Raw genomic sequence first — 21,994 nt, 5'->3', positions numbered from 1 at the left:
CTCTTGACTTGCCACCAATTTTTTTGACAAATTAATTGTGCGGCTAAGCGGCCATTAGATATGGCCAACTGAATTGCACTGGTTATTGGCCCGGCCCGAAATCCATGCATATAAATGTGGCCCACTGGGAGTGCAGCAATTTGCATGCTCAGCTCTTCCACTCAACTGGAAACCCCGATGCTGCTCCTTCTGCTCCTTCTGCTGCAGTTGCAATGTCAATGCTTGAGTAAATTGACTTCAACTTCATCTGCGACATTTGGACTCGCGGAGGGAGTGTGAGTGAGATGCCACCTAAAGTTTTCTGCTCCATTGAAGCATTCGATTGCACTCCACTCGAAACGCCGAGTCGTAGAAAGTTGCAGTTGCACTTCAAGTTGCAGCAGTGGCAATGACGCAGTCGGGAGAAAGATGAAGATAGGAACTCATCTGCATTTGAATTGCATTGGGGCTACGGCTGGTCACTTAACAGTTAGAAGAGAACGCCAACAGGTTTGGTTCCCAAAAAAAGTTGGAAAACTAGAAAGAGGTGTCATAAGCGGCTGATTATGGGGCACAGCTTATGTGAAATCTTCAAAGCGGTAATCATTGGAGATAAAGTTCCTCTAAATCATTGACCGAGACTGGAACCCCCTTTTTGGCTGCGCCTCTGGTGGTTGAGGAGTGAGTTTTAGAACCGGTTAACCGGTTAAATAAAAGCCGGCCAGAATACCTGGCCTCGGTGACTTATGTAAAAATGTTGGTTTAGTAAAGGAAAAGAATGCAGGAATTCCACAGGGCTTAAAACGGTTAAATCATCTGAAGAGCTATTAAGAACATCTAAAGCATATCTTCAGTAGCTAACCAAATCCAAAATATTATCACTATTCATGCTTGTCGGACAAGAGAAGCAGAATTTCAAGTCCATAATATATAAACAACTTTATTGATTTGCGTACAAAGTTTATTCCTTATATATGCAAAATGTATAAAATGCTATATTCATTCAGTATTCCGCTTTTACAGTAGTTTGACGACCAACTTTTTGTCAGCCAAAAAAAGTTGCTTAAGAACTGTAGTAAATCTTAAGTATCCATGCAGATACTTTGAGTCTGTTGACGTCTTAAAATTCAAAGGAAATTCAGCAGAGTTTACGCAAAAGCTAGAGTTCATTCAGAAAAATATCATTCCAAAAAGTCTGGACATTCCACTCAGCAACATTTGTTTTTTTTTGTATCATCGAAGAAATAGAGGATTACTTGTTCAAAGTAAAGCTTTGTAATGCAGCTGGATAGTTCATAAATAAATCTAGGCTACATAACTAATCAGCTTTCAGCGTTAATCTCATCTGGAACTCGTTTCATCACCCGCCCGTTGACCTTTAATGGCATCAGCGCCACCATCTCCATCGTGGCCATTAGCAACCAGATTTGCGAGCGAGGCGTTAACCCGGCGTGGGCATACAGCCATGTCATCCGCATCTCCATCTGCCCGTTTCTTCATCTCTTCATCTCTTCATCACTTCATACCATCACCTCCTCCTCGGTGTCATCGTCCACGGAGATGTCGCCACGCCAGTAGTTGTCCCAACGATGAATGACAATTTGCAAATGGCTCTGGGTGCATAATTTATGCAGATGCAACTGCAGCAGCTCAGGAGCAACTGGAGCTGGCACTGCACAACTGGCGGCATTTGGCGCGTTGTCTATTAGGGCGAACTTGTTGGCCAAAAGAGGGGGACTCCAACGGGGGACGGGGGAGTGCCCCCGGCAGCGGCTGTCGCTTCGCCCATGCATATTCAAACGCCATAATCCCAACGGTATTTTAATGCTAAATGCTTACTCACTTCTTGCTGCAGCGCCGCAGAGGTTGGCTAGAAAAACCCGTTTTTCCAGTAATGACCTTCGGTGTTGTTTTATTATCACTCCCGCTTCCGCTCCAGCTGCTCCTCCGCCTCCTCCCGAACCCCGTCCAGCCCAGTCCAGTCCAGTCCAGTCCCAAGCTTCCCACTCCGTTTGGAGCACTCGTGGAAATTCCACCGAATCGCATAACAAAAGCCCTGGGGTATGAGCTTTGTTTGTTTGTGTTCCTCGCAAGGCGTCTTCAATTACCTTTTTCGGGCTAACCAACAAATTTAACGTGTCTAAATAAGTGCGGCTGTGCCAATTTCACTTTAATTAGCCTACGAACGGAGAATTTTTCGCACTAAATCCGTTTGGGATATCAATTCTGTAAGAATTGACAGCTGCTCTGGGCTAAGTTAATTAAAAGCCACTTTCGAATCGCAATCGATAAGCCAGTAAAGCCACACATGCAATTTGCATTCAATACTGTGAGCAAAACAACAAGTGCTCCCATGGGTGCGGTTGAGATTAGTTTGGATATATCACGACAGTGGATAATATTGGCTTAAATTTTATAAAAATAATGCCACCTCCTACACCTCTTGTGGCTGTGAAAAGATGTTGCAACTAAAAGAAACCATAGGCTAATAATTTGTGAAATTGTTCCGACTCTAAGAAGAATCTTTTAATTTAAATTCTATATTGTTTCTTTGCAAAATTACAACACATTAATTTGACCCCCTTATATAATAATTTAACAAAGCCACTGTCTGTTCTTGCTAATAAGTTTATTATAGCTTTTTACTTGTCTCACCCGCGATTATCATTTTAAATGTTTTTCTTCAGCTGGCTAATAAATATGCCAATAAATGAGGCCGCATATTCAGGTCTGATCTGACTCAAAAGGCGACCTTGCCGCGGTCAGTTTTTATCACACCATGCTAATTGACAATAGAATTGGCTTTCCAGTGTCTGCCAGTTCCAATCCCCACGAGAATGGACGGACAAGTGCGCTGTAAAAGCCATCCACTTGGCCAAGTTAACCTTGGTGAAACAGTTCTCTTTTATCGTAATCCCCACCCGTCTTCATCGCCACCTCGGGTTAACCGGAGTGCTCAAGTGCATTTTAAGCTGGCTGCAACTTGTTCTGGCCGTTCTGGCCAAGTCAAGTCGGGCCAAGCCCAGCCAAGCCAAGTTTAACCAAAACCAGGGGCAAGACGAGGAGAATGACAATAAATATTTTGTAGTTTTTGCAGCTCGATTACAGCGTTCGATGGGGGGTTCAAAAAGGGGGACTCCTGAAGTCGAGACTATGCCAGCGAGTAAATGCCCCCAAATGCCAACTGTTTTCAGTTTGCTGGTTGGTTGCAGTGCAACTCGTAAAATATGAGCTCGACGTGCATTGAATTCGGGTCATTGCATTGGCTAAAAGCCGAGAAAGCGGTTTTAGAGGCGGGACTTTGGGGGTCCGAGGGACAACTGGCGCCTTAGCCTTTCGTAATTCGATTACTGATTTTCAGTTACGCCAAACGAAATTGGCTAATTTTGCATGCGCGCCCACAGGCCATTGAACTGCAGTCAGTACTTGTGGACAGCGGTCAGATTTCTATGTTTCTTGGCAAATGATTGTCATTCGGACCCTGGGCTCGGTGAATACATCAAGATTTTATATAATAAATTGCCTGTGTAATATATTATATTTGGCAACTTCATTCAAAATGTTGTAAGTTGCGGTTTACATTGCACTTATCGGATTCAATGCAGCTGAAGTCAATCAGAGAACAATTCCCAAGCTCCAAAAACCCTTTAGGAATTATGATTATAGAATTACCACATTACTTACTACATCTTTAAAAGTATAGCTGTACATCCATTACTACTATTTAATCTTCTACTGCTATGAATTCAATAATAAATCCTATTAATTTCATTGCAGATTGTAAAGCCCAACAAGGTAAACTGCGGATACCGTGCGACAGGTGGAAAAGTTCAAGCAGGTAAGGCAAAGGGAAAGGCAAATCGAAATCAAATTCACACAGAATGCAGAAATGCGTAACGCTAAACGGGCACATGTAACTTGGTAACTTGGGCCTACCAAGTTGACTTGGCGTGTTTTCCATAATTTACACTTTCGTTGCCAGGGCAATTGGCATGCCAATTGAAGGTGCACTCCCAGGCCACGAACAACTTGGGTAATTCGAGGCGGCTAACAATGTGTTGTCAGGTGTGCAAGAGCGGAGCAAAAGTGGGAACGGGTCCCTGGTCCCAGGCTTTCCGAAGACCAGGAAGATCGAAATCCCACTGCAAATGACATGCAGCAGATTGCAAATGCAACTGGCAGGCAGCCTGTCGAACAATGGAAGTTGGCCTAAACGGCAGCCAAAGTGTTCGAAGTGTTGCAAGTGTGTTGGCAGCCGTGTCTTTAATTATCGGCCTTAATTGGCCTGGCCGCTTATGAAGAGAGATGTGTGTTAAATGACGCAGAAATTATGCGAATGCCAAATGCCAACGAACTCTTCTTTGCCCTGGGACTCAGATTCAGAAAATCAGAAAATCGCTTTCGCTGCGAAAACCCCTTGGTTTTGTTTTTGGTTTTCTTTGGGGCCAGCTTGAGAAACTTTCCATTGTGCTGGAAGCGAAGTTTCTTCTGAGACACACGTAAATATATATATCCTATATTCATTTAATGAAGAGATAAATCTAATTTCATACCAAATTTATTGTACAACCCGCCCATAAAGCGGCAGAAGCTGACGAAGTTGTGGAAAAATGCCACTCTATTGTTGATGGAGACGCTTCAGTTTGGTTCGCTTCGGTCGGACATCGTTCAGTCAACGGTCACAATTGAATAGATTTCCAGATTTACTTTTCCAGTTAGAAACAAAAAGAAGAAGTTGTAATGTGTAAAAAGCCCGCCGCCGGTAGAAGAAAACGAAAACGAAGCAATAACAGCTGCCGGCTGCATCTTTCGACAGCGTTTAGTCCCAGAGATTTGCTTTCGACTGATGGCAAACAATAAAACTTTCCATTTCTAACAAAATTACACTTGAGACAGACGCAAAACAAAGCAAGACAAATTTGTCTAGTTATCTGATGTTGCCGCACTCATCGCTCGAATCCCCCAACATCCAGCCATTTGACGGCGAATTTGTTTTCTGGAATTCGGCTTATATATATTATACTTTTTGTCTTTTTTTTGGCTGAGACTCCCACTCGGGGGAACTGGAATGAAAATCTTTGCAGCGACAAGCTCGTAAATGTTGCATGCCACACCGCACAATTCCATTCCGTTCCCCAGGTGACATGTTGCACACGTGTGTGGCAAGCTCCCATTCCTCTCCCATTTCCCATCGCCCTTCTGGCCCACATTTTCCTACAGTAGTGTAGTATCTGTATGCTGGCCGCTGATTTGTGGCGCCGTTTATGTGGCGGAACTGTTTATTAATTAACGAGCGCATTTTGGCTTTATTCTGTTGGCATTTCTCGGCCTTTCAGTGGGTAGCAACCGATTAGGTGCTAAACTGTTGGCCCGGCCAAAGTTAATTGAGGCAAATGAGCCGCTGGCATGCAACGTTCTCAATCGGCTGCAGCCCGACTCCCGTCAGCTTTAGGTGCTGACAAGGGATTAATTTATATGTATCACATATTGCACAATGGTTGAGAGAAGAATGTATTTAATATTTAGAAACTCAAATTTACTAAAAGTCTCCTTGAATTGCTAGCTTCGGCATTTAGGTGATTCCTATTTTTAAATTTTGGTGTAGGAATACACCTTCAGTTATATCATAATTTATTCAATACTCTATATTCCCGGCAAAGCTTCGATTAGTAATTTTCGCAATTTTTCCGAGTGTAACTAAGGCGGCTTCTGTCTAATGGCTGCTGCCTGTCAAAATGATAATGGGTTTTGGGTAAAGCTGCCGCCTGGATGGCGAGTAGCGATAAGCCTGGTCAAGACCCGCTCGAATGCTTCAATTGAAATTGTCAAATGCAGCGGCCACCAATCCTCCCCCTTCTCTCTCCCCTCGTCCGCTTGTTACCCGCTTTTGGTTACCAATTTTGGTGTAGGCGAACCAGTGAAAGTTGCGACCGTGGTTGGCCAACGAGAGGGGCGTGCGTTTACAGCTGAGGGGGTAGTAATTAATGCCAATTAAATGTCAAACAACAAAGCAAAACAAATAATTTTTGCGCTGGGCGTGTCCCTGTTCGGCTGGCAAATTCAATTCAATTTTGCTGACCAAACTTTCGAAAGGCTGCACAGATTAATTAAGCCAAGTTCAAAGCCCACCAGCCCAGCCGGTTCAATTGATTTAAATTCCCATGAGTCCGCTGTCCGATGCACTTTCTACATCAAACAAAAGGAGGAAAGCGCTCCATTTGCCGGTAGCTCAATTTCTATGGATGTAGTAAGAGGCACACAAAAAACTAAGGAAGAAAAAGCTTTATTTATGATTATTTAATGCCGTGCCTAGGCTGCAGGTTCGTTGCCCAAAGACAAAATGCGGCGACTGCAGTTGCAAATGCAAATTGATTCGTGCGCTTTGCCCTGCAGTTGAACCAAGGCGACCCCCACAACCCCCTCATGAAATGAACCCTTCATCTGTCTTGGCTAATTGCTTGTCGCTGTCAACATGTTGCTGCATGCTGCTCGTCTTCCATTGAACTTTGAACTTGGCCATTCCAGCAGTGGTTTACTGACTTTCTTTTGTTGTTCATCGCACCAGCCGGCGACAGTTGCAACGGCTAACGGCAACATCGCAACGGCATCAGCAGCAGCAACAGCAACAAGAGCAATTGCTGCAACTGCCACTCATGTGGCATTTGTGTGTTTGGTAAGGCTTTTGTCTCCGTCTGCACACGAGCCATTGTTTGGCCTTGCACCAGTGCGTATACGTAATATGTGCGGGCAAACCGAGTTTGACAAACGTTGCGTGCAATTTGTGCCCAATAGCCAGATGCAGATGCCATTACACTGTTGCACACAGCTATTTCTTGTGTCGTCGTTGCTGCAGAACTTCGAGCTTGAAAATCTTTATGATCGAAAAAATGGATAAAAGAGACTTTAAGTTTGATGATTTTCCGATTGTTTTTCCTTGATTTAGTTCATACAATACAATAATATAAGTTAAATCATCTATACTTACATATATTATTTGTCAAAAGATTTCACTGTCAGTGGATATTAGTCTGCTGAAAGGTAAGGAAGATATCTTCCGAATCAACAGAAAAAGTTAAAGTATGCAGAAAATCGTCCAAAAAATATGAGTTTGGGAAAAGACGTACAGAGTCCACTGCAAATCTGCACCACTGAAGGCTGTCATTGGACCACCGATTTGGGTAAAACCAGGTCAAAGTGCATCCATTTGGTCAACACTCCATAAGTAATGCAAAAGCCCCTGGTAATCGGAGAGATATAGGTTTTTGAAGTTGGCGGAGAGATGCACAATACCTCCAAAAGGGATGGCACTCAAGCCTGGAACTCATGCCCATGTCATCAACTGCACAGTAATAGATGAGCGCTCCGATTCGATAGAGAAAGTGAAATCCGATGACCCAGAGGTTTACCTTCAGCGACTGTATTGCAAATTCTAAAGCAAGTTCCTTAGCTGCTCCACCGGCAACTAAGTCTTTGGCTCGTTTAAGAGCGAAGCTGGTCCAGCTTTAATAAAGAGTATCCCAGTTAGCTAAGAAGTTCAACCGCAATGTGTTCACCTTTTACTAAATTATTGAAATATCCGACACGTTATGTTTACATTTCCTATTGCTTGCAAATTTCCTTAAAACTACATAATCAACATCTATTAAAAGTAATTTCAATTTTCCTAGCTTTACTAATTTGTGTATGAAAAGGAGCCGTGCTGTTGCAAGATACACACATTTAAGTGTAGCATTGTCTGGATTTTGTGTGCTTTTGCCATATTTGCTTTTAGCAAATCCAACACAGTTGTTGACCTTTGGCATACAATTACATCGGGCTTTTTGTAGCCATTCCGCAGACCCTTCACCATCGATTTTCTGACAATTGCCTTAGACCGCTGCCAGACATCGAAAATTGTTCAAGCCAAATGGGCAAGTTGTTCTCGTCTTGCCAAGTCTTGCCAAGACTGGATTCAAGCTCAAATTGCTAAAGTTTTGCCTTTGCTTTTATTTGGTATTTCATATTCTAATTGTGCAATAAAAGTCAAACAAACAGGCATTCATGAATCCCAACCACGAACATAAGGTGGCCAAAAAAGAGTTTCTGGGCTGAGCAGGTACGGGAACTCAGGCTTTTGGGCGTTTTATTGTTCTGGTCAAGATCTCAAAACCGCAAGCCGGATAAAATGGCAGTCATCAGCCTGCGGCGAAACCCCGAAAACATAAAAACTATGCAGCTGTGTGACCCACAAACATGACTCACTGCTCCTTTACAAGTTTCTTGCTGTTGCAGTTCAAGTTGCAATTTGTGCCTGTCGCGGCAACAGGCACTTACAAATTGTCCAGCAAATTGGGGAATGTGGCGCCTAAAAAATTATCCCACGCAACAGGTTTTTATTATTATTTTTACATGACATGCTCTCCTTAAATGCAGCCAACTGAAAAGTTCTCTTCTACACTCGTATTCATTAAGACTCAGTGATCGTAAAATATTTTAACGGGAGAGTATTAAAAACTAAGCAAAAGTTGGGACTGTTTGGTGGGCTGTGTCATAAAGTTAAGTTACGACAACAGCTGTTGCTGCTGGGAACCAACAAAAATACAAAGTGGAAATCGGATCTCCGTTTTAGTTAGCGACACATTCTGTTGCAGGAGGGTGCGCTTGGGGCGTTCAAGGGGAGCAAGGGGGCTTCATTTTTTAATTAAGGCTCTGTTGCTGCAACACATGTGCGTGCTCGTAGTGAAATTCAGTGCATCGACCATCAGATACCCGTTACTCGAAATGACATGCGATTCTTGTGGACGAGCTTACGCTTGCACTTACAGACGGACCAATTCTACCTTCTATCTGTTGCATACTTTTTAAAGTGTCCAGTATACCCTTTTTTCTTCACCAGGAATGGGTATAGAGACAAGATAGCAGCAACAGGCCAGCAGCTTTTTGGACCCCTGGCAACAGTTGCATCAATGGATGCGTTTTCATTTATTAATTTGCACTGTCTTGTTTCGCTGTTGTTGCAGCTGCTGATGTTGCTGCTGCAATTTGTGTTGCTGTTGCTGGTGCTGTCGCTTCTGCTGTCGTTCTTTTGCGCCACGTTGCCAGTGTGCCGTCTTCAGCTTCCTTTTCATCTTTACCCCATCTTTTTATACTCTTTGTCTGCGTCACGCAACAGCAAATGAAAACGAAGACGACATGGGAACTTAACCTTGAAATATATGTGTTTCGCTCAGTCCCCAGCCACCGCCACCCACTTCCCCCCTTATTTCTTGCAACACCAAGAGGCAGGAAGATGTGGGCGCGCTCACAGGCATAAATTTACAGGCTTTGCTTGATTAAGGCAGCTCCCGCAGCTCTTGCTGCTCCTCCTCCGCATTTTCCTGGAATATCCTTGGCGAAAATGAACATAAAACATTTCTCCGTAATCAACTGGGCTGCTAAAAATAAACCCAAACTCGGCCTGGGGGCCTTGGGCTAATGCCAAAAGGCCTTTTGGTTTAGCGGCTTAGCAAGTATGGCAACTTCAATTAACACGACATGATATGCCGGCGGGCATTGAATGACTGGCAATATTGGCAGCTGGACGCGAAGCTGTGAGTCGGGCTCGTTATTCGGGATAATTGACAGGCGGACAAGTAACTTTTGGCCCAAACCATTTGCAGTATGTGACAAGCCATCAAGACTTGAAGAAATCATGTCGCTGGCATCTTGGGCGGTCAACATAAATATGTTCTGGCACTTAAGTTCGCGTTAAATCCCAATCGTGCTGGGCCAAAAGGTACCTCTCCCCATCTAACAACTTTTCCCAATCCAATCTTTCCGCTTTAATCACGTGCCTTGACTTCTTCTTAAAGCAGTTAGTAGTCGTCAACTATGTTTATGCTTAAAAGGCTACAAACAGCCAGCGGCACTACAGTAATTTCCACTCCCCCTCCTCAAACAACTTCTTCACAATTTAATTGCTGTTGCTGCTGCTGTGTTGCTGCGGTGCTGCTGTGCTGTTGCTGCAGCTGTGTTGTTGCTGCCTTTTTGTTGTCATTATTGTGGTCGCACAAGTTTGTTGTATTACCTGTTGACAAAATTGCCCTGCTGCCTGCACCAACATCCGGCAAGTTCTCGAGAGGCACAGCAACCCAAGCTAATGGCAACTTTGACTTGGCTTTAATTAAACAATCTTCCAGCCAAATTTCCAGTGTTTGGTTGAGCGTGTGAACAGGGAAACGAAAACATTTTGGTATACGCATATATTAGTTTTATTTAATTCCGACTTGGCATTGAAAACTGCACAGACAAACAGCCAGATCTGTTTCACAATGGCAATTATGTTGTTAACTAACTGAATACCAATTCAAAATCAAGTGCGGGTGTCTTCTAATACAATTTTGGTATGGCATACATAAAAATGGTTTCAAAAACCTAAATATATTTACAAAGTTATGGGATCTTTTCTTCGCAGTGCAAAGTACATTAATATCTCAATCCGCATAATGTTTTCACAGACTTTTCGCCAAAACTTTCCCACACTTGCAGAGCTCTCAAGAAGCAGCTGATTGAATTCGAAAGCGTAATTAGGCCCAAAGCAGGTGAGAACAATGCAATAAAACTGATGTGCAGGGCACACGCTTGCACTTGAACTTTGAACTTTAAGGCCGTTCGCGTAGAGGCAACTTAGAGATTGAGTTCTTGATCTTTGGTTTTCGATTCCGCGCCGCAACACAATTGGCGGTTTACCTTTAAAGGCAGCCGATCGGGCGCAGAGCAAATAGTTGACATTTGGCTGGCGGCGGATCGCCCACAACATCCGTTTCGTGGCAAAAGGCCCAACCCAGCCAAGAATTCTTTTTGGCCAAAAACTTCGCCGAGTGCCGCTGCATAACTTAGCCAATGTAAACAAGGCGGAGAGCATTCCTCCGCCGCTGCTTTGCATAATCCCGAGCGGAGCGAGTACAACACAGGTGGATATTGCTGCCGTGCATACGGATCCATTAATACGTGCGTATACATAACGATAAATGTATAAATAAACACCAGAAGTCGGGGGGCCACAGCCACGCATAAATCTCACGTGCAAATGTGGAACAAAGCTCCCTAATGCCCCAATGCCCCGCGTCCCGATTTTCGGATGGAACGATATATCCATATAGCACCTATCTCCGTTCATCTCATCTCGCGCTTCATTTCGTTTCAATTTCGTGCTTTGGCGCTCTCCGCTTTTCGCTTTCCTGTTTGGCTTTAATGGGAATCAACACTCGGTGGTGATTAAATTAAAAATTCGGTTCTGGAATTTTTTTTTTGCCCAGCTCTGCTGTATTGCGGTTGCGGCTGATTCAAGCGGCTTTAACCCACTTTCCTTGTCAAGAGGAAAAGACAGCAGCTAACCCAAACAAAGACTAGGATGTGCTGTTAAGAATAGCCTCCAGAACCCTCCTGCTTCTGGCCGAAAAAAACCTGTTGGCCTCGATTGGCTGCGGGCTGCAAGCTGCGAGCTGCGGTCAAGCTAACTGTTTTGCCCGATCAGATTAAAGCAAATACAAAATGCCAGACTGCCAGAATGCAAAATATCGAAATGGGTTGCCGTCGGATTGGAATCGGGAACGGGAACGGGTTTCGTTAACGCCAGTTTCGTGTGTGTCCAATTGCAGTATATGCAGAAAAATGAAAAATGCAGAAATGCAAATTCAGATCAGACGGTGCATCGATTAGTTAGTAACGCCCACAAACAGTTTTCCCCACCGGAATCCATCAGTCCAACTGAACCACTCACCTTAGATAGCACACTTGGCTAACGAGCCGACGTCCTGGCCAGGCATAAATTAGCCATCTTTGGTCAGGAGTTTAGCGCTGGCCTGAAAGTTATGTAGATTTATTTGTGTAACACTTTTGCCGCAGCAGCAGCAGCAACACGCCTTGATATCTCTTTTCTGGCGAGCAATCTTATCGGGGGGAAACAGCATTCCTGCTGCCAGGCCAAGTGCCAAACGTGAAAAATAGCTTAAAGATGTTGTCGCTGCTGCTGCAACATTCCATTTCGAGTTGCGGCTGCCACACCATCTTCTTTTCGATTGGAGGCTGCTGGAACTTGGGCAAACGGCTTTTATTTGGTCAAATGGGCCCCACAATTTGTTGTGAATTTTCTGCATTTCTTTTGCAGCCTTTGACAGTTTTCCAAAGGCCCGCTTGTTTCAATGTTTTTCGCTCAATAGTTGGCCAACATATATGCGATCTGGCGATCCACTTGCTGTCCATGAGAATGGGCACAGCTCTCATCGCCTTTTGCCCGTTTTTTTATGTTCGCTGAGTTAGTGTGTGGCCATAAATAAATGGCCAATCGATTCCGCAACCGAATGCAAATGAGTGAAAGAAAAAATGCAAACAATTAACATGAAAACAAAAAAATCCGTGGCAGAAATAGACATAAAAACAAACGGTAACAAAAACCGCGAGCGGAGTCTAAAATTTATGGGTAACAATGCGGGCACAACCAAAAACCAAAATACGGCAGCAACATTTAGCTGGCCCAGTTATGCAATTTGCCAAACAGCCCTTTTCCCCTTCCTCCCCCCAATCATCATTTGATGCCAATTGTTTCCACGACTGCAATGCACAGAGTCGAGATTTATGCATATTAACGTCAAGTCAAAATGCTGACCCAAAAACGCAGATCTAGGGGATCTGGTGTATCCAGCAGTAGCAGTAGCAGCAGCAGCAGCAGCAGCAGCAACAGCCACATCTGCATCTGCAGCAGAAATCAAGCGTGGCAGCAGCAGAAGTCGAGCACTCCGGCCACATTTAACAATGGGTCAACTTTCCTTGGCGCTGCTGGCGTTGATAAATGTTTCCCAAAACAAACCAGAAACTGTGGTGTTGCTGTTGCTGTCATCTTCATTGTTGTCGCCGCGACAGCAGCAACATGGCCACAAACATCAGAAACACCAGCAACACTCCCAAATTTGAGCGCCTAAACTTGGTGTTTTGGTTCAAGTGACACACTTGCGCAGATGCTCACAGTCATATGAAGAAGTTAATGGCTTAAAGACCTCAAAATAGTTACATTGCTAGCGGCGGGAAGGTGATATTGCCGCTGGGAGTAGTGTAAAGTGGTTCAGTAGAAACGCCCCAAAATTGTTGGAGGCATTCTTAGCAGATCTTCCAGATAAATCGCATAATTTGTTACCAAGTTATTTGATCTTCCAATGATATGACTACTAGAATTCAAATTACAAGAAGTTGAGAAACCTGAAAGCGTCAGAAATATGTACACAATAAGGTACAAAATAAGTAGTTCCATTGGCGTAGAGAATACATGTTCCCATTCAAGTTCTCACAAATTACGCATTAAATTAGACCTATAATGTTCTACAGGAAACATGCTGTCTTTGTTTGGGAAATTATCAAAATTAATGAATTAAATGAACTCCTTATACGGAAACCAGTTTGCCTTTGAATCACTTCTAGAAGCTCTGACCAAATAAAAACGCCAATTTCAAAGCCATAAATGAGTTGTCTGTCTGTCTAATTTGTGTGGCATTTCCTAGGTTTGTTTTTTGTTAGGCCAATGCCTATGCTGCCTGCTCCCGGTAAAGTGTTGCACATTCAGTTTCGGTTGTGTTTAGAAAGTCATTTGCAAATAGGCAACAAAATAAACGACAAACAGTAGCCATGCAGTTAGCAAAATGCAGCTGCAACCGGTGATTACCCAACCGCAATCGATGGTTTTTTCAGGGAGAGAGATGTGACAATCACAGTAAATTGTGTGGTTGTCAGCCCATCTATTCCTCCATCCCATACTTTTTCCACATTTTCCGAACTACCAATTCTGGCAGTCCATGAAGTCAACAGCAGCAGCCACATCATCGTCAGCAAAATTTCAATAATTCCATTATCAAGATGAAGATTGATTGATAAGCTGGCCGGGCAAATGGCATTTTGTGGCCATGATTTCGGGGCTGGATGATGACCACATGGCCACTTGGCACAGTCACAATTGCTGGGCTCAACTTCTCCACTCAATCAATATTGAGTCATGCGGCAGAAGTTGAGATTGCGTTGCAGGCGGCAGTGAAAGTTAATTGTGAGCTTGCGCAATATTTTGCAAAGAAAGTTTAGGCTTACGAACTAACAACCTCATCATCATCATCAAACCATAACTCACGACCACTTATCTGATTTAATTTTTTCCCATTTTTCCCTTGCAGAATATGGCATAAGGTTGTTCGTCGGCGGGAGCAATAGCAAAAGGAAAAGTCTCAGCGATGTCGTCCTCGATCTGTTCGCACTTCACCCAGAATGCCTGGAAGAAGGACTTGTGCTCGAACTGCTTCAAGTCCAAGGACGAGCACAAGGCAGCCGCTGCAGCAGCCGCCTCCAAACTGGGTGGCGGCCATAAGCCAGACAAAGAGGTTAAAACGGATTACCCCAACAAGCACAAGACCCCGGCGAAAAGCATCATCAAGAAGGCTTTCGGTGTCAGACTGACCGGGTCCAGCTCGAGTTCCAGCACCTCGGGAAGTGGCTCTGGAAAATCCGTTAGTTCAAAGGGCGGCAAGGTGTGCTTTCCCAAGCAACTGCACGAAATCATCGGCTATGGGGGCGAGTGGTCGGAGGACGATGACGACGATGACGATCACGATTTTATGAACCTTGGCAATGAGCACGACGACATGGCCATTACCGAGACGGATGACGAGGAGACCAAAGAGCTGAAGAGGATTACCAGGGCCAACACCGACTTCAACATGAACAATGGCAATCTGCTGGGCGACGCCGAGGAGAATATCAAGAAATCCTTTGCGGCTCTAAAACTGGGAGCCCCTCAGGTGGACAAGGAGGGCAAAAAGCAGACTCTAACGATCAATGTGATGCCCTTTGGCCAGCCCATGGGCAAATCCGCACCAGCTCCGGCGAAAACTGCGCCCGCGGAAAGCAAAAGCGCACCCGCAACATCAGTTGCATCATCATCGGCTGGAGCAACACCGGCAAAAGCCAAACCAGCGACCATAACCACAGCCACAGCCACAGCCATCAAGAGCAGTAGTACAACTACTGCAAATACCAGTGTTACCAAAAAGGTGACCACCACCCTAACGCCCACGCTAACCATGGCCAAAAGCACAACGGCCAGTGCAACAGGGACAACAGGGGCCGCATCAGTAACTCCATCGCGAGATGGCAAAGATAGTCCGCCCATAGAACGGGCGATGGAGAAGTCACTGCTGGACGAGATCTCAGAGACATTGGAGCAGAAGCAGAAGCTAAGCGAGACAAGTGCATCGGACGCATCTTCAGGCGGAAGCAGCAGCAACATCTCCACTTCCGCCAGCAACAACAGCGGCAAGATCAAATTCGAGCTAAGTGCGCTGAGTGACTCCCCGAAGCCATTTCTCGACCTTAAGAAGCCCATCGCACGGAATGCGCCCATCACCAGAGACCAGACCAAGCCCAAGGTGAACGTGTGCCACAAATACTCGGATACAGACAGCAATTGTTCGGATACGGAAAATGGCGTGTCCGCCTACTATGATGTCGTGGAGACCCAGTTGAGCTACGAGAATCTTCCCGATGGCAAGTACTCGGAGCAGGTGGGCGTGGCCACTGCCGCCCAGACAGAGAGCTCCGGCAATTCGCACTACTCCAGCTCGCAGTACATCACCGATATGCTGCTCAGCTCAAAAACCCGAGCGGCTAGCTACAATCTTCACGAGGGCAACTTTATGACCAGCAAGATTACGTCCGATGGTCTGATCGTCACCAAGTGCAGTTCGGATGACGCCCTGGACTCCACGGGCAGCAGTTTCGATGGCAGTTCGGATGAGGAGAACGCCTACAACATGATCCGCAGTGAATCGGATTCGGGAATCGGCATCAGCTTGGGTAGCGAGTACAAGAACTTGGGATTGGCCAAGGGCACGGCGGTCAGTGGGGAGAAGCGGCAACTTCTGGCGGAGAAGAAGCTGAGCGCCAGTACCAATAACTCAGATTACGAGGATATTCAGATTGGAGATCAAGCGGTGCCCAAGCCAGCTGTTAAGAGCAGGGAGCTACATGGCGAACCCGATGGCAGTGCCGATCCGGACAACAGTCTGGAGCAGAAACAAAAACAGACGCCTGAAAAGGAGGCGGAGCAGCAGCTTCCCGCCCTGCCAAAGTCGCCGCCACCACCCATGAAGATCGATGCCAGGCCGTCGTTCCTGCATGGTCTCAAAAAACCAGAGCTCCCGGTAAAACCACTTGTCAATAGCCATCCCAGCAGCAATGGTACCAGCAATGGCAGCCAGCTGAAAAGCTTCCTGGGCAAACGACAACCCAGCTGCGCCGAGCAGCAGTTCATCAGCCAGCTGCAGTCGGCCATTTCCAAGTCCAGCGAGTGTCTCCAGTTGGCCAAAGAGAATCTAGCCGCTGACGAAGCCAAGCTGAAAAAGGGCAAAGCCCCGAATCCACCGCCAGAGCCAAAGCTTAGCGCTCCGCCCACGCCGGAGCGAGATTACAGTCTGGTAGTTGAGTTCGAGCAGGCGACGAAGGCGGCAGCAAAGCCAGCGGAAAAGGCCACGTCACCTGGCCAAAGTGAGACGTCATCATCATCATCATCTACCGAGAGCCAAACGGTAGCAACCAGTGCTCTCGCAGGAACCGCAGGAGCAGCAACTGTTGCAGGTGCTTCAGCTGCCAACAACAGCAGCCTTTACACCAGGAAGCCAGCTCTTCCGGCGGCGGCAGCAGCTCCCGTCATTCGGGAGAAGGACAAACGCGAGCGGGCCGTGATCAATCCCAAGTTCCGAAGTCTCAACACCTTCGTGATGCAGCGCGCCAATGCGGCCAAGCAGATGCAGCTGCAATCGGCCAGCTCGGTTTTGAGCCTGAAGCAACCCCTGACGCCAGAGCCAACGCCCCGGAATCAACGTCATCTCTCCATGTCGGAGGAGTGTCTGGCCGCGGCTGGCTTGGATAAGAAGTCCCCTTCCGCTTCACCGCCACAGAAGCAAAAGTCCAAGTTCTCCATCAAGAAGTTCCTGCGCATGGGCAGCAATGGAGGCAAGTCCGTTGAATCTCTGGCCAAGAGGGAGACCAGCGTGTATACGGAAATATGCACCGGAACAGAGGACGGCAATGCCTCTGGGAAACCCCGTCTCGTGATTATCCATCCCATTGACATAAACCCCACGGCCGTGGAGGTAGTGAAGGATATCACGAAGACCAGTGATTCCGTTTCGGCACAAACAGTGGCCGTGGTCACGGCAAAGCCACCTGCTCCGCCCCTTCGATCGAGCGCCAGTGAGGGCCAACGCGCCCATGAGGCCAACAAACCGGCTCGCCCCCCGCCGCCCAAGAGCGCCGAGCTCCGGCGGAAGCAGAAAACCGAGCTGACCGCCACGCTCAGCGCCAGCAGCGTGGACTCCAGTGTCCTGCCACTGGCATCCGGCACCGGATCCGTGAAGCTGAAGGCCGACAACGTCTACGCCAATTTGGGTAAGTAGAAATGTAGTATTAAAATCAGTTTAAAATCTCTTTCATCCAAATATCAACTGAAGTACATTCTTTGAATTCAGTTCAATTGGAGTTCTAAATAACGTTAAATAAAGAAGCCAAAACTATTTGGCCAGTCTTCCATAAAAGGCCAATTGTGGACCAAACAAGCATTTTATAAACACACTTTTTTTGGTATTAGGCCACTGAGATTCCTGCATAATGAGTAAGCGAAATTCCGCGACTCATGAAGTCAATTTCAATCTCGTTCCCATTGACCCGATTCCATGAGTTGTGGGCGACATTTGTGTCCCCTTTTCCCGCATCCATTTCTCCCGACCATTGTGATCGCATTCCAAAAGAAAGCGTAAGCAAATCACGTTCACTGACAGCGCCCAGAAATTGGCCGACCTTCAAAACAGCCAGCTCATGTATGCGATGGTATCGTATCGTATCGTATGTATATGTGGGTCTGAAGGGTCTCGGCCACTTCACCCACTTCTTTTAGCCAACTTGTTGACTTCAATTGCAGCCACAAACACGAAACGCGAGAGTCGAAAAACAAGAACACGAATAAAATTGCCGTAAATGGTAAAAGCTGTGCCAGCAGCTCCTCTGAAAGTAGAACCCGAAACCCAAACGCAGAACAAGTTACGCATTTTAATCAATATAACGGGTGAACAAACAAATACACTCTGCGTAGTACGGATACAGGTACGCCACTTATGACCATATCCGCCGCATCCAAACGAGTGTGATGAGCCGGCTCGAACTGGGTTAAGTGGCCAAGCCAGAGAGCAAAATAGTTTGCCAGATGAGCGGTCCAGTAAGGCAGAAAAAAATCGAAACGAAAATAAGCCAGGCCGAGCCAATGAGGTAACCACATGTTGATGGTGGATAGTTGGCCGTAGGAAAGAACCAAATGGTGAAACTGGCAGACTGGCAACCTGGCGGACCAGAGACCCATTTCTTTTGGCCTGACACTTTGCGGTCAACGCGAATGCGGCGAGAACTTGTTACACCTGCCACTGCCGCTGCACCTGGCACCTGGCACCTGAAACCTGGTCGTAAAGAAAAGCTATGTTCCAGACCCCAACCTAGAGCCATTTGTCAGATATCGAGGACGGGGAAGAGCCAGAAAGACCCAGATCCGAGAGCAACCTCATTCAAGTTGACCAGCAGCACCATGCGAATTGTAATTTGGCACGAATTTGGGTCAAAATCGCAATTAGTACTCACAGGTTGTCTAACTACTTTGCCCCGGTGAAGAAATAGGAGGGTGGAGCCGGATTTTCCGCAAATTTTCATGTGCCAGCAAACATTTGGCATCGCCCCATGAAGGCCGGGCAAATTTGAGAACAGCCTGGGAAATCGTTTGAATAAATTAGCACTGTGACACCTCTATATACTTACAAAATACATATATTTATTAGTTAATGAATACGTTGCATTCGTTTGATGCTTTTTTATGTACAAATAATTAAATTAGGTCAGTCAGTAAGAAGTTTGAAGAATAATCGATAATAACTAATAATTTAAATGATATACTCTGGCGTAAAGCAATTGCCTAATGTTTCTAAATGAAATCAAAAGCGCAGACAGATACGAGTATATGTAATTAAAATCTATATTTTAATTAAAATGGCAATTAAATTTGCGCACTTTCCCTTTTGAAGTATTAAAACTTCCCATTTTCCTTTTTATTGATTAAGCGAAACTTTTAGTCTGTTTCACTTAATCCCCTTTAATGTTATTTACGAATTCGTCTGAGTCAATGTTGATGATGCATCTAAAAGAACCCTTTACTTATGTGATTTTGTTTTTTTATATTCCACAGGTGAAATCCGCTCATCGATTGCGCCCAGAAAGCCGGAGCGCACGGCCAGCATGCGGGAAAGGGAGGCCCAGCTGGAACTGGTGCGCAAGCGCGGAGTCCTCACCGACACTATCTCCATTTGCTCGTCAAACGGTGACAATGTAGCCACGGATCAGGGCAAGACGATGGGGAAGACCAATGCCAACAGCAGCAGCACTGGTCAGGAGGCAGGAAAGTCCGCATCGACTGCCAACAGCAGGACCAGCACATTTGAGCGCGTACCCCAAAAGAAAAGCGAGCCGAAGATGTCCATCTCCAGCAAACTGGAGATCTTCGAGCAACGATCCATGGATGCAGCGGATGCTGCCCAACGAAGTAGTCTCAAGGATTCAGTCCGCAAGATCAACAGCACCATCGATAGCTATCTGAAGGACAAGCGCGACTACGAGAACATGTACGAGTTCGTAAAGATGGGCTCTCCGCCGCCGCCAACCACGAATGGAAATACCACACCCACGCCCTCCACTTCGACTCCTCCTCCGCCACCCACGCGCAGTAACATCGATCTGTCCGTGGCTGGTCAGAGATTGACCCAGGCCACGAGACGTAATAACATCTACTCGGACACGGCCTCCATTGCCAGTTATTCGCGCAGCGAGTATGGACCGGTGCGAAACTACGGATTGAACAACAGCTTGGGTAGGTTAAAAGATCCCTGCTAGAGACACTGTTACTGAAGGCATGATGGAATCAAGTAACTTACCCCTTATCTCTACTTTTAGCCAACATTCCACGCATCATCTCAGCCTCTTATGCGGGCAGCGAGGTGGGCGAGTTCGATATCTATGCTCCGTACAGCTATTACGGCAGCGAGGCGGGCGGCGATGTGGCCACGGACATCAACGACAGCGTCTGGGGCATGCCACAGGTGAATTCAACCTAGAACTGACTTTCAACAAAGTATAAACTTATTCAAAACGTTTATTGCAGGCTAACAAGAACCGCAGCAAGGCCACGAATCGTTTGCGCATGCGCAAGGGACGCAGTGTGGTGCACAAGACTATTGAGGATAACTACACCGCCGTGGTGGTGGCAAATCACGAGGCCCTCGCCCAGGTGCTAGATCAGGTGAGGACATACTTACCTATAATTTTTGACAACTAAACTAACATTCAATACGGATTATATTTCTCCTCAGCTTCAGCAAACTCCAGTGGTGCCAGCAGCCTTGCGTCCTCTGGCCAATGCCATCAACTTGCGCTACGAGGACTTTACCATTTTGGAGGGAACCCAAGCCTTTGTGGTGGGCAAGAAGGCCTTTCATGCCGCTCTGTGGAGCTCTTCGCCGGTGACCTTGGCACTGTCGGCCGACTGCAATCAACTGGGCGGCGTGGCTGGAGAACTCAGCCAGCTGTCGGGCGGAGTGAGCGACGTGCTCAACCCGGTGACCGAATTCTGTGACCTGGTGCCCAGCTATCAACTGCCGCTAATGCCCTCGACGGAGGTGACCCTGCTACAGGCCACCATATCGGTGTTGCCCAGATTGCAGCTGGAGACCCTCCAATCGATCGGATCAATACTCAAGGGAAAGTCGCAGGTACTGGACAAAAGCAACTTCAATTTCCGCGGCTCCATTCCGAATCTCAGTGGCCTAAAGGATGGAAATGGCTCAATCGCTGGGAACCTAAGGAATGTAGTCTCGGTGCAGAACCTAAGTACCCTGAACGAAGAATCGTCGGCCACCTCGATGAGCGCAGAAGATGGGTCGGCCAATGTAAATGCCATGCCTGCATTCGATGATGTGATGACGCGGGAGGTGGCATTCATCATGCTGCAGCTGGTCAACGGAATGAAAAACCTGCAGGCCAAGGCGATCGAGGAGACGCCGCTCAGTCTGTCCAATGTGGTGCTGTCAAAGGACATAGACAACAAGGACGCCCAGGCACGACTCTGTGTGCTGCAGGGGTGAGTTGAATTCAACCATTCTCCATAGCTTATAAATCTTACTGATAATCCTTTTGCCAACCTAGAAACAACAATGACGACGACGAGCCCATGGGTACGCTATGCAAATGCGCCCACTCGGCCTTGACCGACATGCTGCCCGCCACAAAGATCACGCCCATCCTGGCGGACATACTGCAACAGGAGCGAGCCGAGTCTCTGTCCAAGGCAAAGGCAGTGCTGGAATTCGTACTGTGGGGTCCTTCCGATGTGGCGCTCACCGGCTCCGTTAAGGAACGGGAGCTAGCCCTCCAGCGCTGGTTGGATTTGGAGAGGGCCACCGTTCTCCACGGACTGGTGCGAACCCGAGTCGAGCTGACCGTTTACGACGAGTGTCATTTGATGTTCCTCGTCCGTTCCACGGCCAAGATGATGAACGATGCGGCAAAGATCGTGTGCAACTACCAGCAGATGAATGGATCTGCCAGCCAGGATTAGTTCCACTTAGTCTGCTAGTTAAACCTGCTCAATGCTAAAGGAATTATCTATTAAATACTATACGAAATTGTCATAGACACTTAGTCCTTAGAGTCAACGAATAATATCTTCTGTATCGCTCCATAAAAACATACTATACGTATATATATCTTTATCTTTGCCCAGCGTGCCAAATTGTTTCGCGCGGAAATTGTCATGTACGAGGGTCGTTTGATAAGTCCGTGACTTTTTGTATTTGCCGCGCACCTGCTCTAAATACAACACTGCTCCTGTCAGCAGTTATCGATTAACAGCTGACTGTAAAATTTTGAGAAAGCTGCG

General features: G+C 46.5%; 1 protein-coding gene across 1 annotated transcript in view; it reads left to right on the top strand.

Annotated features, from left to right (window-relative positions):
* Positions 1–21,993, top strand: part of LOC122620692 — a 34,691-nt gene extending 12,698 nt beyond the window's left edge. Inside the window, exons 2-8 of the mRNA XM_043798287.1 lie at positions 3,757–3,817; positions 14,151–17,418; positions 19,253–19,930; positions 20,014–20,159; positions 20,222–20,359; positions 20,430–21,196; positions 21,262–21,993. Of these exons, the coding sequence (XP_043654222.1) occupies positions 14,208–17,418; positions 19,253–19,930; positions 20,014–20,159; positions 20,222–20,359; positions 20,430–21,196; positions 21,262–21,673 (5,352 nt within the window). The 5' untranslated portion in view covers positions 3,757–3,817; positions 14,151–14,207 and the 3' untranslated portion in view covers positions 21,674–21,993. The remainder of the gene's footprint in view (positions 1–3,756; positions 3,818–14,150; positions 17,419–19,252; positions 19,931–20,013; positions 20,160–20,221; positions 20,360–20,429; positions 21,197–21,261) is intronic.
* Position 21,994: the final 1 nt, after the last annotated feature.

The sequence above is a fragment of the Drosophila teissieri genome, chromosome 3R (assembly GCF_016746235.2).
Source record: "Drosophila teissieri strain GT53w chromosome 3R, Prin_Dtei_1.1, whole genome shotgun sequence".
NCBI classification, from domain to species: domain Eukaryota; kingdom Metazoa; phylum Arthropoda; class Insecta; order Diptera; family Drosophilidae; genus Drosophila; species Drosophila teissieri.
The sequence above is the reverse complement of the archived record's forward strand: the minus strand, read 5'-3'. Positions and strand labels throughout refer to the sequence as shown.